The sequence below is a fragment of the Piliocolobus tephrosceles genome, chromosome 12, assembly GCF_002776525.5.
Source record: "Piliocolobus tephrosceles isolate RC106 chromosome 12, ASM277652v3, whole genome shotgun sequence".
Classification (NCBI taxonomy): Eukaryota; Metazoa; Chordata; class Mammalia; order Primates; family Cercopithecidae; genus Piliocolobus; species Piliocolobus tephrosceles.
The window spans coordinates 106,664,853-106,683,868 of record NC_045445.1 but is presented as its reverse complement, the minus strand read 5'-3'; the positions used below and the strand labels follow the sequence as shown (position 1 = coordinate 106,683,868).

The window sequence follows — 19,016 nt, the reverse complement described above, 5'->3', positions numbered from 1 at the left end:
CCATCTCGCCCGGCTAGTTTTTTGTATTTTATAGTAGAGACGGGGTTTCACCGTGTAGACCAGGATGGTCTCGATCTCCTGACCTCGTGATCCGCCCGTCTCGGCCTCCCAAAGTGCTGGGATTACAGGCTTGAGCCACCGCGTCCGGCCTGAACATTTCTATTTCAAAGAGAATCTATAGCTATCAGAATGTCTGGAGCTTTACACAGATTATATTTTCTTGTGTGCTAACTATAAATTTGGTTCTATTTTAATTTGTGATCTGTGTGGTAATGAGATATCTGCAGATAATGAAATGCAATTAAAATTGCTTTAAAAATACAACTCATAGCATCTGAAATTAAGTTATTTTATTAAAAGGCTTAAAAAAGTCATGACTTGGCTATTTTAATTTTAAAGGCATGCATACGAGGCAAAAACAAAGGTTAACAATCTGGTAAAATCATAAAGAAGATAATGCTGATTTGTCACCAGTAAAGAATATGCCTTGACTATTATACACAGTTGGGTTTCTAATGGAAATGGCAGATATTTTCACAATCTCAGAAGACTGGTGTAAACTGGGATTTGGGTGAGGAGCACCAAGGGGCACTAAGCAATACATAGTTTGAAAGTAGGGCTCCAGGCTGGGCGCGGTGGCTCAAGTCTGTAATCCCAGCAATTTGGGAGGCCGAGACGGGCGGATCACGAGGTCAGGAGATCGAGACCATCCTGGCTAACACGGTGAAACCCCGTCTCTACTAAAAAACACAAAAAACTAGCCGGGCGAGGTGGCGGGCGCCTGTAGTCCCAGCTACTCTGGAGGCTGAGGCAGGAGAATGGGAGAATGGCGTAAACCCGGGAGGCGGAGCTTGCAGTGAGCTGAGATCCAGCCACTGCACTCCAGCCTGGGCGACAGAGCGAGACTCCATCTCAAAAAAAAAAAAAAAAAGAAAGAAAGTAGGGCTCCATGATGGCCCTGGGGACCTTGGCTTCCTCACCAGTACCCTGACTGTACCCTGTACTGGTACTCCTGAACCCAAGTATAGAGGCTGTGCTATGTGGGCAAATCCCTCTTTTTCTGATTTAATTGTGGTCACGTTAAGAAACTAAGATTTAGGACAAAAAGCAAAACTCGGTAACATAAAAACTGGAACATTTCATTTGCTAAAATTATGTTTGTCATATCACTGCAGCCTTGACCTCTTGGGCTCAAGTGAACCTCCCACCTCAGCCTCCCGAGTAGCTGGGACCACAGCCATGTGCTACCGCACCCAGATAATTGGTATATTTTTTGTAGATACGGGGTTTTGCCATGTTGCCCAGGCTGATCTTGAACTCCTGCGCTCATGCAATTCACCCACCCCAGTCTCCCAAAGTGCTGGGATTACAGACCTCTACTCATTCTTTTAAATTATATAAGCAAACATTTGTATTTAATGCATTATTTACAAGGAAGAATAAGCCCACAATAATAAAATAATACCCAAACTGGACTTTAAAAGAAAAATGCTCAAATGATGTCGCCAAATAAGGTCATACTCAATATTAACCACAATTTGGCACTGTAAATGATTGCTACCATAAAATGAAACTTAACCTAAAGTTCTAATTCATATCCAAACAGAAAAAGGGGGCCACTTACAGACTATCTTTTTAAAAGCTTAAAAGAGTATGTAAAATAAAAAATAGAGAAACCAAAATTTGAACATTTTTCTTCAAATATGTTAAGACGTATGAGTGAGCAGTTGTTACTAAGCTGAAATAGCTGTCAGTTTTAAATACGTAACAATCATGTAATAGGAAAAAAACTTTCACTTTTTGTACTATAGTAAGGATATGTATAAGACAACTAACAACATCAGACTAGAGTGAAAAAATCTGACTATTCAATGTTTCATATTTTACAACTGCAACAAGCAAAGGGAATGTTCTTTTTAAAAAGTCAGCCTTTCGGCCGGGCGCGGTGGCTCAAGCCTGTAATCCCAGCACTTTGGGAGGCCGAGACGGGCGGATCACGAGGTCAGGAGATCGAGACCATCCTGGCTAACACAGTGAAACCCCGTCTCTACTAAAAAATGCAAAAAACTAGCCGGGCGAGATGGCGGGCGCCTGTAGTCCCAGCTACTCAGGAGGCTGAGGCAGGAGAATGGCGTGAACCCGGGAGGCGGAGCTTGCGGTGAGCTGAGATCCGGCCACTGAACTCCAGCCTGGGTGACAGAGCGAGACTCCGTCTCAAAAAAAAAAAAAAAAAAAAAAAAAAAAAAGTCAGCCTTTCAAATGGAATAACTAAAAAAGGAATCAGTGAGATAATATTCTTTTATGATGACCTCTAAAGATACAGATTTTAGGCCAGGTGTGGTAGCTCATGCCTGTAATCCCAACATTTTGGGAGGCCAAGGAAGCATGACTGTTTGAGCTCAGGAGTTTAAGACTAGTCTGGGCAACAAAGCGAGACCCCAGTCTCTACAAAAAATAAAAAAAAGTAGACAGGCATGGTGGTGCATGCCTGTAGTCCCAGCTACTTGGGAGGCTGAGGCAGGAGGCTACTTGGGAGGCTGAGGCAGGAGGCTACTTGGGAGGCTGCCCAGGAGCTGACGGCTACAGTGAGCTAAGAAGGTGTCACTGCACTCCTGTTTGGGCAATAGAGCAAGACCCTGTCTCTTAAAAAACAAAAACAAAAACAACACAGAGTTTTAAAGTTGTTTAAATTTACCCTTATTTCCTCTCCCTTTAGTTACTATAAATATTTACAAGTAGCTGCATTTTCAGTGTTGGGCAATTCAACATTAAATCCTTATGTTATAATAATCAGAAAGCAAAGAAAAATTCGGATGACTGAGCAAATAAGTCTGAAATTATAAATATGCCAAGAATAACTCCCAAACCTTGGCATAATAAAAAAATTATAAGTATTAACATATTTCCCCTTAGCTATTACTATTTCTTTAAAAATATCAAGATTTTGAAACTATGATTTAAAAAATGCTTATAAGATAGAAAGCCTCAGCATTTAAAAGCTCATTTAACATAGCATATATATATATATATATATATCTCAGAATTGTATTTCCCACATAAGATATTATCCACCCACAAGCTTATTTGGGAATGACCAATGAGCTCAACTTAAATTTATTAGAAAACTGATTAGCATTATAAATCAACTGACTTTCAAGAGCATGGGCTTTGGTGCCAGCGAGATCTGGCTTGAACCTCATTGAGGCCACTGACTAGGTGAGTGACCTTAAGCAAGTCTCTTTACCTTGTTAGGGCACAATTTCCTCTCTGAATTGTGAAATCGGTTTAATCACACTAGGTTACATCCCAACCACAAGCAAGTCCTCTTGTATGTAACCATCTCCGACAGAGAAACCCCATCTGCCCATGTTCTACCATCCTCACCTTTCTCCAAGCCTCTACCACCTCTCACAACAGCCTTCCTTCCGATTGGTCTCCCTAAACCCTTATCTCCGCTACAGTCCGTTTTCTACACTTCAGCTCCAGCAAAGCACAGATCAGATATTTTCCTGTGTGCCATCACTTAGTGTCATCCTATTGCAATCAGGAGAAAACTGTAGATTCCCTACAATGGCCTGGAAGGCTTTTATTTATTTTTATTTTTTATTTAGATGGAGTCTCACTCTGTCTCCCAGGCTGGAGTGCAGTGGTGCGATCCCAGTTCGCCGCAACCTCTGCCTCCTGCGTTCAAGAGATTCTCCTGCCTCAGTCTCCTGAGTAGCTGGGACTACAGGTGCCCGCCACCATGCCTGGCTAATTTTTGTATTTTTAGTAGAGACAGGTTTCACCATGTTGGCCAGGCTGGTCTCGAACTCCTGACCTCAAATGACTCTCATTCCTCAGCCTCCCAAAGCGCTGGGATTATAAGCATGAGTCACAGTGCCTGGCATTTTTTATTTTTTATTTTTTGAGACAGGGTCTCGCTCTGTTGCCCAGGCTGAAGTGCAGTGGTGCCATCATGGCTCACTTCAGCCCTGACCTCCCAGGCTCATGTGATCCTCCCACCTCAGCCTCCTAAGTAGCTGGGACTATAGGCATGTGCCACCATGTCTGGCTAGTTTATTTTTAATTTTTTGTAGAGATGGGGTCTCCCTACGTTGCCCAGGCTGGTCTTTAACTCTTGGGTTCAAGCAATCCTCCTGCCTTGGCCTTCCAAAATGCTGGGATTACAGGCATGAGCCACTGTGCCTGGTCCAAAATTTATTATATATCTGTTTCCAGCTATGGAACACTGCACAGAGCAGTCAGCCAAGGAGAGGCTAACCTACCTGAAAATGGGCAGGTTCCTAATCTATTCAAGGTTTTACTGATAACTTACTACATGCCCTATAAATGATAGATACTATGGAGCAACTAATAATAGGTATTAGATAACATCTATTAGGCATTAAGCATACGTCAAGCATTGTGCTACGTGCAGTAGATTTATCAGCTACTTAATTCTTATTCTGACTCCACGAGTCAGAGTTCATAAAGTTAAGGTAGCAAGGATGGAGTTCAACCCCAGGTCATCTGAATTCACAGCTTTAACCACTTTTATACTATAGAACAATGGTCCCCAACCTTTTTGGCACCAGGGACCCATTTTGTGGAAGATAATTTTTCCATGGATGGTGGCAGGGTGGGTGGGGGTGGGAGACAGAGGTCAGGGGATGATTTTGGGATGAAACTGTTCTACCTCAGATCATCAGGCATTAGATTCTCATGAGGAGTATGTGACCTAGATCCCTCGCATGCACAGTTCACTATAGGGTTCCCGCTTCTATGAGAATCTAATGCCTAGGCTGATCTGACAGGAGGGGGACACAGGTGGTAATGCTTGCTGGCCTGCTGCTCACCTCCTGTTGTGCGGCCTGGTTCCTAACAGGCCACGGATGGGTACTGATAGTGGCCCAGGGGTTGGAGACCCCTACTATAGAAGACTTGCTGTTTAAAAGGGAATGAATTATAATCCGGGGAAACACAGCACATACGCATGAAACAGTGAACAAGATAATATTAACGGTAATTTTACTGCAGATATTTGTGATTCATCAAATTTGAGGATTATTAACAAAGCATATAGTTTCTTTATTCTCCTGCTCTGTGAAACAGAGATAATCACAATGACTAAATGAGATCATAAGCTCAATGAGAACAACAAAATTGGGCCAGGACATGGAAGGACAAAGAAAAATTGCCCTGGCTCATTCACCAGGAAGGGACCTGCTCTGGCAGGCCAGAAAGCATTAGAATGTTATGCAGGTGAATATAAACAAGTGGAAAAGAGTTAGAGAAGAGAAAGTCCAAGAGAAGTGTAGAGAGGTTACAAGAGATCTTGACAACAGAGGTGAGATTTGAACGAAGTTCTGTGTTTATGCATCTAGGTTGTAAAAATGCACTCATCCACAGCCATTAGAACCTGTATCGTAATGGTAATTCATTGGACAGTGCTGTTATCATAGGATAAAGTCAAATACTCTCTGGGATTATACTTGAATTCAGCCTTTAATGCTTGAGTGGGAGAGTTAGGAAGGATGAATATGGCAATTGCTTCTTTCCAGGTAGTTACTTTGAGGAAAAAAAAATTATTTCAATAACTTGGTTAAAGGTTTAGAAACACAGGCCAGGCGCGGTGGCTCAAGCCTGTAATCCCAGCACTTTGGGAGGCCGAGACGGGCGGATCACGAGGTCAGGAGATCGAGACCATCCTGGCTAACATGGTGAAACCCCGTCTCTACTAAAAAATACAAAAAACTAGCCGGGCGAGGTGGCAGGCGCCTGTAGTCCCAGCTACTCGGGAGGCTGAGGCAGGAGAATGGCGTGAACCCGGGAGGCAGAGCTTGCAGTGAGCTGAGATCCGGCCACTGCACTCCAGCCTGAGTGACAGAGCGAGACTCCGTCTCAAAAAAAAAAAAAAAAAAAAAAAAAAAAGGTTTAGAAACACTATCATAAAACAGCATATATATAATAACTCACAGGTAATTGCTTTGATACACATATTATACTGTTACTATTATTTTAGAAGTGTCACCTGTGGCCAGGCATGGTGGCTCATGCCTGTAATCCCAGAACTTTGGGAGGCTGAGGTCGGAGGTAAGGTCAGGAGTTCTAGACCAACCTGGCCAACATGGTAAAATCCCGTCTCTACTCAAAATATAACAATTATCCAGGTGTCGTGGTACATGCCTGCAATCCCAGCTACTTGGGAGGCTTAGGCAGGAGAACTGCTTGAACCTGGGAGGCAGAGACTGCAGTGAGCTGAGATCGCGCCACTGCACTTCACCCTGGGTGACAGGGTGAGACTCTATCTCAAAAGTAAATACATAAATAAAAATTCAAAGTATCATCTGCAATAGTAGTAATAAGAACAAGGCTTTTAAGTCAGATTTTCTCCCAAAGGGCAGTGAGGTAAATTTTCCACTTTTCACATATTTTTCCACATAAACTGATGTGGTTAATGCTTTTAAAATGGTATATTCAACATGAATTTCCATCTGTAATTGTGTTTTTGTATTGCAGTTAGGTAGATAAGCATGGACCTTTTTCCACAGAAAAGTATCTTATCTATTTTGAGCTTTGTTTAGTTATTTAGCTTTATATTTGGCTAAATACAGGTGTTATCCCCATTTTCTATATAGTAGAAATGAACCAAGAAAGTGCAGCAATTTTGCATTGTCAAAAGAGATGTAGTTCTTCCCACATATCACCTAGATTCAGACAATTCTTTATTACTGAAAACTGTCTCTAATTTTAGTTCTTTGTGGTTTAAGTAACATAAACAGTTCCAGTGACTAAAGGACTATCCCATAAGAAAGAAAATCCCTTGTCTGATGAGTATAGTCCCTGAAAAGCCACTTCACCAAGAGTATCTTTACGGGTGTGACAAAAAGTAAACAAAAGAATCTTAAAATATTTGGTATTACCTGGTATTGTAATCTTAATAGTCTCATACGATATGGATAAAAATGCATGAGATGAAGCTGGCTACATTTTATGAGGGTAGTTTAAAAACTTCTTTTGAAAGTGAGGTTTCAGTTCTATGGAAGTTTAATTATTACTTACCATGAAATGAGGTTGTGTTAAAATACGCTTTAGTTCCTTTGCGTCGTTATTCTCAGGATAACATGAAATTTCTTCCAATACCTAAAAAATAAACAAGATATGTAATAGTACAAACATGACACAAGATTTACATAATGTTAAATTATTTTAAGTTAAAAATTATGAATGGATTTTTATAGCAGGCAAAACAACTATTTTGAAAAACTTTTCATTTTATTCAAATGTTATTAATACATAGAAGAACAGTATCGATGGTAATAAAAATGAAGCAAATTGTTCTAATAGTCTGTCAACTATAACCTAAAAGGTTATTGAAAAATACAAAACAAAATGACAAGCCTGCAACATATATTTATTACAGATTTATGAAACTTAACGGAAGAATATCTCTGAATATCTTTTTCCAAACTCACCATAAAAATCAATATGGACAAAAAGTTAATAAGAAGTTTTCTTTTATATTAACAGCACTGCCAGTTCCCTTTAGAAATGTCAAAATGACACTGGCACAAATAAAAATGATTTCAAGAACAGTACTAATTAATTATGCTACTTAATTAAGAATACACAAGTAATTTTTCTTTAAGTAACGTAGAAAATGCAAAAATGCCTGCCAGATCAATGTTATTCCCCATAGTCATCTGCCCACATAGAGAAAGCCATGCCTCTGCTAATGGCTCTTAGGGTTAAATGCCAGGGAGCCTAAGAGAACAATTTTTTAAAGCCTTATTTTTTCTTTCCACTCAAACTTTCTTCACTAATTAGTTATTAATATTTTTCTGCACAGGTAAAAATGGCTGTGTTCAAATAAAATTGTTTTCAAAAGTTCTCCTTTACCACCAGGATGGAGTTTACCTGTTTATTTATGGGACACGAACCCATGAAAAAGCCTCTGTTCTTTTTCTGAGTAAACACCTGCTGCTATTCTAACTGCAGATGGCTGGATTCAGAGAGATTTGCATTACACTCAACTGAATTCCAGCCATCAAGCCAATCAAGGATTGCTTCAGCACAACTGGATGGCAGGAGCATACCACCACCCATCCAGGAGGACTCTCACCTCAACCTGTGAAAACCATACAAAAGCTTCCTACTGGGGTAGGAGGGGATGTTGTGAGGTCACATGGCCTGAGCCTTAGATTTTAGCATCATAACTAGAATGTTCTGTGCTATTCAACTACTGCCTCAGGGAAGAACAAACAAACAAGCAAAAATGACAGAACTTTCTTATCCAAATACCCTGTTCATTAGAGTGCTGGTTATGCTGTTAATTCATATTGTTTCAAGACGATAAACCAATTATCCTTGGAGTATTTTATGCTCTGAGTTTCTCTACTAGTGAAATGAGAGGACGAAACCACATACTCTCTCTGGGTCCTTGCTCCTCTCCTAGTTTATTTTTAAATACAGAGGTGTGGTATTTCCACATAAGCAGGGCTAGGGGAAAACCAGCAGGTTTTCACTGTACATTTGAGCCAAAGAATTGTCCCCAGAGTCTCTGCTTCTATCCGCGTATTGTGAAGACAGGGTGGTGATTCATGCCTCTATCAGTGATACCTTAATTCCCTTCTACGAGCCCTCGGGGGCGAAGTTAGAGACAATTCCTCCAAGCTAGTCCTGACCAAGTGGGCAGGCCGGGCGGCCTCCACTGCATGGGTCTCATTTCTCAGTAAACATACACCATCTTCCAGTACAGACTTTGTGTTTAAAATCTGGTAGGGAAGGGACTGTGTCCTTCATAGTCTTTCACTTAGTAATTTCACTTTATTAGAACTAATTTTTCTAAAAGAAAAATGTTTATTTGCACAAAGACTGATATGATCAAAAAATGAAAAAAAAAAACAAACCTATGTGTCTAACAATGGGAGAATTGCTAATACATTATACTTTAATAACAGCAAAGAAAAATATTACAGTCATTAGAAGTTATATTTGTAAAGATCAAGTAGAAACATGGAAATATGCTTATTATATAATGGTAGGTTAAAAAAAGACACATTTTGATTACAACTATAAAAAATTTATATGCAAATAGAGAGTGACTGGAAAACGATATATAAAAATGGAAACTACTGTGTTAGGGTGATGAGATTATGGATCTATTTTTATTTTCCAAACTTTCTACAATGTCGTGTTTCTATCATAAATAGGTTTTTAAAAGTTTGTGACAGATATAGCCACATACATTAACAATTTACAAAAATGACTTCTTTAAACTCAGTATATTTAATTGCTACAGAAATTTAATTAACTTTCAAACATTACCACCTTCAAAAAGCAACTCAAATTTTTATAGCATGTCTATTTCCACCAAGTGTTGTAAAATAACTTTCTTTTTTAAAAAACAGAAAAAGAGAAGTAAAATTGATGGTAATGTATTCAAGTTTACATTGCAGAACCAGAACTAGAAATCCAGGCAATACTGCTGCAGAGATCTTTTTTTCTTTTCTGTATGTTCAGTAATAAACTTAGAAATACTAAATCTGAATATAATGAGTTAAATTGTGACTCCAGGGAAACTGCCTCTTAATGTGCAACAGAAATGTCTTCAATAAAGGTAGCAAATATGATGATGCCAAATAATTCTATAAAATACATCACTTACCTCTTTGGCTCTCTGTACTGCATCACTTGGAGGATTCCTGATTTGTGGTGAAGACTTTGTGTTTATTTTGTCATACAGCTAAAAAGCAAAGAAGGAAATCCAGTAAACACTCACAATTCTTTGCTAAAATTCAGAGCTTCGTATTTATTATTTCACTAAATAATATTTTCCTTTTAAAAACGTAGGCTGATGATTTCAGTGGGATCCTCTTGGTAATAACCTCTGAATTGTTCCGTGAAACTTGTCAGAATATGAGTCTCATGCATATCTTTTCAAAAAATCGCCTTTGAATAGACGGACCAAAATTCTGTCAATGTGGCAATTTCCTTGTCATTTTAAATTCGTCAATATTTCCTCAATCACAGAGTTTGTTTCCTCTGACAGAAGGAACTTGGCAATAGCTTGAATACGGAGTAAAATAAAAGAATGCTTTCTGGCCAAGGCACGTCTATACGGAGTAAAATGAAAGAATGCTTTCTGGCCAAGGCACGTCTGGAAGAATTTTCACAGAAACCTAAATCTTGGGAAAGGGCAAACCCAACTCCTTCTAGGAAGGAATGTTCTCACAAAGGTTTATGGTTGTTTTACTAGGGCTGTTCATTAACAGATCAGTGGTATCCTTCAGCAGGAAGTCAAGGACATAAACTTTTTTTCTTTCGACTCTGCAACTTCAGGGTGGAGAAGACACTGAAAAGAGAGTAAATATACGCTGGGCGCGATGGCTCATGCCTATAATCTCAGAACTTTGGGAGGCCAAAGTGGGCGGATCACCTGAGGTCAGGAGTTCGAGAGCAGCCTGATCAACATGGTGAAACCCCGTCTCTACTAAAAATACAAAAAAATTTGCCAGGCGTGTTGGTGGGCGCCTGTAACTCCAACTACTCGGGAGGCTGAGGCAGGAGAATCATTTGAACCTGAGGGGTAGAGGTTGCAGTGAGCCGAGATCACGCCATTGCACTCCCAGGCTTGCACTCCCGCCTGGGCAAAAAAACAAAACCCCCACCCCCAAAAAAAAAAAAAAAAAAAAAGAAAAAGAAAAAATAAGAAACTAAATATATTTCTAAAATTCTACAAACCTAAATATATTTCTAAAATTCCACAAACCTAAATGATCCAAAGTTCAGCTTTCTGAAGAACACACATTTAATTCTTTAGAGAAAAATCTCTGTAGTTTAGAAAATACAATTAAAATATTAATTTCTACCTCAAATAAAACGTTTCATAGTCAACAGTCTGCTTTGAAAAGTGAAAAGTTAAAGATGACCTCAGCTGGTGTGAACACTTCTATTTCCTAACTTCTCTAAAATAGGTGGGGATTTTTGTTGTCAGTTTTGTTCTTTTTTTTTTTCTTCACCTACTCTGTACACCAATGCTAGTTGAGAAGTGAAATACTGACTATAAACATTCTTCAGATTACAGTCAGATTTGTTTATACTGATGCAAGATAAATTTTTATGACTTGTAAATATTTGGGCCACATCATACATAAAAATGCCTAACAAAAGCAATGTGAAGATAGAGCAGGGACAATTTTTTAAATGATGTATTAATTAAGAAAGCACTACTAAATCAGAGATTAAATAAATAGTATAAGTAGACTAGTAAAATGCTGCTCTATTTAAAACATTATATTAACATTTTAGGGAACTGGTGATTTGTGGCTGGTCCATAAAAGTTTGCCCAAATCCCTGTAAAATATATGTGGGCAGTCTCCATCTTCTGAATGCTTTCTATCTCTAAAGAAATGTCAATGTTGTAACTGGGATCATATTTTCCCACAAAAATAATGTTATAAATAGTGATTAGGTTTCCAGACTAGCCTATAAAAATGAATTGCACTGCACGCATGCAATAAAAATAGTAAAACAACAAAAAACCACCACCCAAACCCAAACAAAGTGCAAAACCAAAAAAACTATGAAACCATGAAACACACACACTACATAACATTTGCAAGATGTGTACGTTCTGGTGATCTGCTGTACAACATTGTGTCTATCATTAACAATACTGTATTGTGCACTTTTTTTTTTTTTTCTTGAGACAGAGTCTCGCTTTGTCTCCCAGGCTGGAGTGCAGTGACTCAATCTCGGCTCACTGCAGCCTCTGCCTCCTGGGTTCAAGCGATTCTCCTGCCTCAGCCTCCTGAGTAGCTGGGATTACAGGCACGTGCCACCATGCCCGGCTAATTTTTTTGTATTTTAAGTAGAGACAGGGTTTCACCATGTTGGCCAGGCTGGTCTCTAACTCCTAACCTTGTGATCTGCCCGCCTCGGCCTCCCAAAGTGTTGGGATTACAGGCTAGAGCCACCGTGCCCGGCCAACAATACTGCATTGTGCACTTTAAAATTTGTTGAGAGGGTAGAGCTCCTGTTAAGTGTTGTTATCACAATTAAAAAAATACATAACACTTTAAAAACACATTTAGTCATCACCTGATGTGTCATAATATTAATTATCAAGGAAAGTTTAAATAACCTAAGTGAATACATAACAATATTTTTATAAAATCTCAAACCCGGCTGGGTGCAGTGGCTCACTCCTATAATCCGAGCACTTTGGGAGGCTGAGGCAGGCAGACTGCTTGAGCCCAGGAGTTGGAGAACAGCCTGGGCAGCATGGCAAAACCCTGTCTCTGCAAAAGAAATACAAAAATTAGCCAGGCATGATGGCATATGCCTGTATTCCCAGCTACTCGGGAGGCTGAGGCAGGAGGATTGCTTGAGCTCAGAAGGTCAAGGCTGCAGTGAGCTATGATCGCATCACTGCACTCTAGTCTGCATGATAGAGCAAGACTTTATCTCGAAAAAAATTAAAATAAAAAAAAATCTCAAACATGTTTGAGAAAAAAAAGCAAATTTAATTTGAGGCTTTACAAGTTGATAGCACTATCACTTTATAATGTCTAATTCCATGATAAACTAAGTTTTGCCTTTTTCTTGATCAAGGACGATTATCTTCAACATTTTCAACTATGATTATGGTTCGTTCCTATTTAAACATTTAATAAATGGACATCAATTTTTCTCACAAAGAAAAAACAATCCCATAACTCCCCAAATTGGAGACAATTTTTGGCCTGGTCTTACTATGTCAAATACAGTTGCTTACGTCTTATATCTGTAATTTCTTAAGAATATGTGGCAGAATCAGATGTAGTACTTACGAAACATAGATTCCTGGACCCCCCTTCAAACCTACTACATCAGAATTTAAGAAAGAGGTCCAGAAATCTGTGCTTTAATAAACTCCTTAGGTATTTGGAAATCTTATGTCCAGTGCTAACTTTTGAGAGTACTAATAGTACTACTACTTAATAGCAACAATGGTAATTACTACTTTTACTGAGCACTTACTAGATGATCGTTACTAGTCTAAGCTCTTAACATATACTCATTCATTTAACTTCAAACAATCCTATGCAATTGGTTATCCCTACTATTCTCACTTTAAGATGAGAAAAATGAGGCACAGAGTGGTCAAGTGAGAACTGCTGTTCTAGCCGTACAACTTCATAGATGGCACACAAGTGCCTGGAATCTCTTTTAAGGCACTGCTCCAAGGAAGATGTTCAGACCAAATTTTATTCCATACATTTGGTCTGGTCTGATCCAGTTCAATCACCTAAATTAAATTCAATTCACCTAAAGTTCAGTGGAAGTAGTGGCAGGGGGGAGTGAGGGGGAGGTCGGATGCTTAATATGAAAGGTAGATACAATGGGAAGGAATTAAAAGATGGGGCTTCTACCTGAGGTGGGGGTATTGGGCTCTGCTTCTTCTAAAAACTGCAGCTCTCAAGTCCTAGAAACTGCACCTGTCAAGCCAGTCACAGGATAGAGAGGATGGTGTCCATGTGGCAAAGAATACACTGTGAATCTCAGCTGCTCGTTCATCAACCAAAAGGGCAAGCAAGAACTGAAGCAGGAGGGAGTGAGGAATGGGCTTATTTTGTCACTGTCAGAGAGAAGTGACCCTTTGTTGGTTCATTCACATACCTATCCACTCAGTATTTATTGAGTGTACTAAATGTGGGGTTCTATGTACTAGGGATACAGAGATGAAAAAGATGAGAGTTCCTGTCTTCAAAGAGCTCACAAATTCCAAAAATCTGTATAACCAAAGGCCCAGAAATGTATGAAGGATTCATCCCTTTGGAGACCCCAGAGTAAGTAGTTTGGTCCCCAGCAATATCAACTGGCAATGATCTCAGTGGGCAACCCGAAGTTGGAGACTATCTTGATGTATATGCATAATATGTCAACCTTCATTTCTCCCCACCAACTTCTATATTTTTGTCTTAGAGACTCAAAATACTTTAGTGATATCCATAGCATATACAAAGCATTTGAGAAATATGGCAAAGCAGGTAAATAAAGTCATCAATGGAAAAAAGTTCGAATGCGATGTAACATTAAAGTGTTTAAAAACAGTAGTTAGAAACATAGTGCTTTTGGATTTCTCATTCTCATGGGTCGTCTGCATACTATATGCTGCCTACAAGGATACGCAGGACTCAAATTTCAAATCTAGGTAGAGTTTTGCCAAGGTCTGGGGCAAGTGAGAGGTAGATGGATTTTGAGAACAAAGGAAGACTGCAGCTTGTCTTTCTTACCCTTTACCCACCCCCCATTCCATCATATATAAAGAATATATAAAATGTTACTTGGGACCTTACCAGTAGTCTTGGACTTTCAGCTAAAGCCCAAAGCTAAGGCCAAGAAGAAGTAAATGGCACTGAACCTGCTATGAAGCTGCTAGACCACTTCTCCAGGGCTTGCTGAAAGGCAGTCAAAATGGCCCTTTCACATTCACCCCAGGACCCCTCATTCTGCCTATAGAGGCAGGAGTCTGGGATTTGTAGGAGTCACAGGACTAAGAAGAGCAAGTATTTGATTATTTCCTTCTCATTCTTGTTGGGGAAGAAAGGAGAGGGGATTGCACCCTCCCTCATACAAAGTGAAGGATGGTAGATGCCCCAAAAGAACCACACATTAGACACTGGAGGTGCCAGCCAGAAGAGCTCACTATCTCATTCTCTGGAGGGATGCTTGCTGAGTTGTAGCAACTTATAGGCCCACTTTGGTACACTAGGAAGGATCTCTGTGTGTGAGAGAGTCCTTGGGGCAGCTTGACATGTGGCATTTGGGGTCCTAAGCAAAAAGAGACTGGTGCCTGCCTCTTTCATGGCTGGAGGCCGCCTGGGGCAGGCCATGCTTGTAGTGTATGTTGAGTTAAGCATGTGTGTGTTTCCCATGAGTCAAGGAGACACTGCAGAAGGCAGGCTGGCTGGAGCTATCTGGATGCAGCCCTGCCTAGGAGGACAAGAGGACTCAGAAGTAAAAAGCTATGTGGTAACCCCTGGGGTCAGGCGACGAGAACATGTTTCTGAGACCAGGTGCTGAGTATACTGACGATGCAGAAACCACACGTCTGCAACTCAGGACACAGCCAACCCTGGGGTGTCTGCCACACCAAGGCCATCAACAGCCAAGAGGGAACTGAATGTCTGAGGTACATTATTATAGAACATGCTGTTTAAGTGGTTCTTTTTCTTTCCCACGACCAGACTTGGGTTCTCTGACATTAGGTAACAGCCCCTAGCATGAGGCTGAGTACACAGCAGTGTTTAAGAAATGCTTCCTCTAGAAAAACTAAGTATTATATTTGGACTAGTACATAGAAATTGTAAGCAGATTTTTTAAAAATTCAGAGTAACAAAATAAACACATCAGGAGTATTTATTTCAGCTTGTTTCTTTAGGAACCAGATATTATTTCTCTTCGATCCTGCATGTGCAGTTAAAAACTTTCCCTGAAAATTAAGAAATACGTTTTGACTATATTTAATTCTTTCTTTTGTATCTTTCAAGTCTGACTTACTTTATACAATTTTCAAGGTAAAAGAGACCTTAGGGCTAGATGTGGTGGTTCATGCCTGTAATCCTGGCACTTGGGGAGGCCACACGAGGTAGGAAGATCACTTAAGCCCAGAATTCAACACCAACCTCGGCAAGATAATGAGACTCTGTCTCTACAAAAAATAAAAAAATTTGCTGGGTGTGGTGGTGACTGCCTGTAGTCCCAGCTACTCAAGAGGGGGAGGTGGACGGATTCCCTGAGCCCAGGATGAGTGAACTGTGATTGTGCCACTGCACTCCAGCCTGGGTGACAGAATGAGACTCTGTTTGGGGTACAAAAAAAAAAAAAAAAAGAGGAGACCTTAGATGTCAACATGATTCAACTCCTCCATTTTAAAAAGTCAAAAGCTGAGTTCCAGTCAGGTGAAGTGTCATGGTCAGGGTCATACAGCCAGAGTAGCAGGGACCTGACCCTGCCCTGCTGATATGCTGTCCTTTCTCTCATCCAGATCTCCTCAGCTTGTTACTAGAATTCAGTAATACACAGTGCCTTGTGCCAGGGAGATATCTTTGGCAAACACTTGGGAAAAAAGCTGTATAAAATTCTATTTATAGGCTGCAGGGAAAAAATACACTCAATATGATTTGAAAACTATTAGCTAATCAATTACAAGCCTTGCCATGTTAAAGAATGTCAGGATTCTCACCTGAGGTGAGGAGTTCGAGACTAGTCTGGCCAACATGACAAAACCCCTCTCTACTAAAAATACAAAAATTAGCCGGGTGTGGTGGTGCACGCCTGTAGTCCCAGCTACTAGGGTAGCTGAGGCGGGAGGATCGCTTGAACCCGAGAGGCGAGATCACGCCATTGCACTCCAGCCTGGGCAACAGAGAGAGAGACTGTCTCAAGAAAAAAAAAAAAGAAAAAAATAGAATGTCAGGATCCTAATCCTATCCTGGCAAGATAGGAAATATTTTAGGCTTTGCAGGCCATATGGTCTCTGTCACAGCCACTAAACCCTGTTGTGTTGTGTGAGGGCGGCTGTTAATAATCCATAAATGAATGAGCATGGCTGTGTTCCAATAAAACTTTATTTACAAAAACAGGTGGCCAGCTGGATTTGGCCCGAGAGTCATAGTTTGTGAATGCCTGCTCTAGAAGCTTAAATTCAAGGTATATTGGAATGACAAAATGTATTTCCTCTTGCTATTTGGTTTCCTGAAATTTGAAGATATCAGGTATATTTGTAAAGCTGAGGTGTGAAGGGGGAGGAAGAGAGAAGGAAGAATGTTAATAAATTATCCCCAGAGGGAAAACAAGAATGAATCTGTTACTGTTTACTCTCTTTTTCTTTTCTTTTTTTTTTTTTTTTTTGAGATGGAGTCTCGCTCTGTCACCCAGGGTGGAGTGCAGTGGCGCAATCTCGGCTCACTGCAACCTCCACCTCATGGGTTCATGCCATTCTCCTGCCTCAGCCTCCTGAGTAGCTGGGACTACAGGCGCCCACGACCAGGCCCGGCTACTTTTTTTTTTCGTATTTTTAGTAGAGACGGAGTTTCACCGTATTAGGCAGGATGGTCTCGATTTCCTGACCTCATGATCCACCTGTCTTGGCCTCCCAAAGTGCTGGGATTACAGGCGTGAGCCACTGCGCCCAGCCTTGTTTACTCTCTTTTTCTAATGAAATTGCCATTACGCAAATTCAGCACTTTTTATTAAAAAACAAAACAAAACAAAACAAAAAAAACACGCGCATACAACACCAGGGCAAAACAAGGAAATGTGAACAGCTGTAAGGGAAACAGACTGTCTCATATTGTCTCACTCACAGATAGGCCTGCTCTCTGCAAATCTCTGGCACTGAGTCAGATATGACCACACAGAGCTACACTGACACGCTTCATTCATCTTTCTGTCTTAGGAAGTGTCGCCACAGCTCCGTAAAGAGACCACATTCTACATTTGACATGGGTTGTTTCAAATGAAGCAGAATAAACTTGGTGGTGATATTAAATTCAAATCTCCTGAGACTGTACTTTCAAACATAAGAATGATGAAATCGGTTAATATGTCACCTTTTATTTATATTCAAAGCACTAAATCAAGTTTCCTTTTTTATCATACTCCATTATATCACATTATCTTCTGATTTCTTAGTTCTCAAATAGAAACCTTTGTTTGGCTCATAGTTTATGTGCAGTATTTATCAAGATCAACATTTAAAACGGAATGCATGGTAAGAGGCTATAAAATAATTATCACTGAGTTGTATGTCCCACTAACTTTTTTTCGCACAGAGAAAACCAAATCTAAGGACCAGAATGTATATTGGTTTGGACAAGTTTATAACTTTTGCAACTATACTGTAGGCATAGGCTTGTAGGGTTGCAAAGAACACTGATGTTCATTAGCAACCATCATCTTATCACTTATAGATACTGAAGAAAATTCCCGCTGGAAAAGAATTAAAGTTTGCAAGAGTCAAATATTTAGCTGCAAAGTATTTAATGAATGTGTCTGTGATGATCCTAATAAAACAGATAATAACAGTGTGCACACAATTACACTCTGTAGCAATAATGAACACTGAAATAACTTGTTCTGAAAACACAGACTATCTTATTAAGAACTTTCTTCACAGTTTCTGTGAATTATGTGGATAAATAGGAACAAAGTTCCAATGTCACATCTTTTCAGCGAACTGAGCAGATCAGCCATCAATACATAACAGGTATTTTCTCATATACATTTGAAATCCAGCAAAATACTAGGGAAAGCTGATTTAATATTGAAACACAGGGAACTGATATTCAATTACTGTACTGGAACTGATTTTCTGAAGTTGGAGATCACAGAAAACTTTGTAAGATCTAAAAATCTATTTTTCTTGCTCAAGTTTACATATAAACTTGTTGAGGCCAGGTGCAGTGGCTTGCATCTGTCATCCCAGCACCTTGGGAGGCCGAGGTGGGCAGATAGCTTGAGGATAGGCGTTTGAGAACAGTCTGGGCCACATGTGGAAACCTCGTTTCTACCAAAAATACAAAAATTAGCCAGGCGTAGTGGCGCACTCCTATAAACCCAGCTACTTGGGGGGCTGAGGTGGGAGGATTGCCTGAGCCTGGAAGGTCGAAGCTGCAATGCGCTATGACTGCATGACCGCACTCCAGCCAGAGTGACAGAGTGAGACCCTGTCTCACACACACACACACACACACACACACACACACACACACACACACACTCCTTTCAAAGATCCTTGGCATCATTAAATATGTAGTTTGTCAAGCTTGGAGAACAGCAGTGTATTTAGCAGTGGCCTAAAGATTGCATGATGGGCAACGTAAGTGTGAAAGAAACATTGCAAAATTTAAAATGGCATTTTCAAAAACTTAAGGAGCTACAATTAAACACTAGGAAGAACTTTTTTTCTTTCTTTTTTTTTTTTTTTTTTGAGAGGGTGTCTCGCTCTGTCACCTAGGATGGAGTGCAATGGCACGATCTTGGCT

At 40.1% G+C, this 19,016-nt stretch overlaps 1 protein-coding gene across 5 annotated transcripts in view; it reads right to left on the bottom strand.

Moving 5' to 3' along the window:
- Nucleotides 1–19,016, bottom strand: part of CASK (calcium/calmodulin dependent serine protein kinase) — a 408,963-nt gene that overhangs the window by 65,470 nt on the left and 324,477 nt on the right. For all 5 annotated transcript variants that reach the window (XM_023202786.2, XM_023202787.2, XM_023202789.2 and 2 more), the window contains 2 exons: nt 9,650–9,727; nt 7,045–7,125 (listed from right to left, as the gene is read on the bottom strand). In XM_023202786.2, the coding sequence (XP_023058554.1) occupies nt 7,045–7,125; nt 9,650–9,727 (159 nt within the window). The remainder of the gene's footprint in view (nt 1–7,044; nt 7,126–9,649; nt 9,728–19,016) is intronic.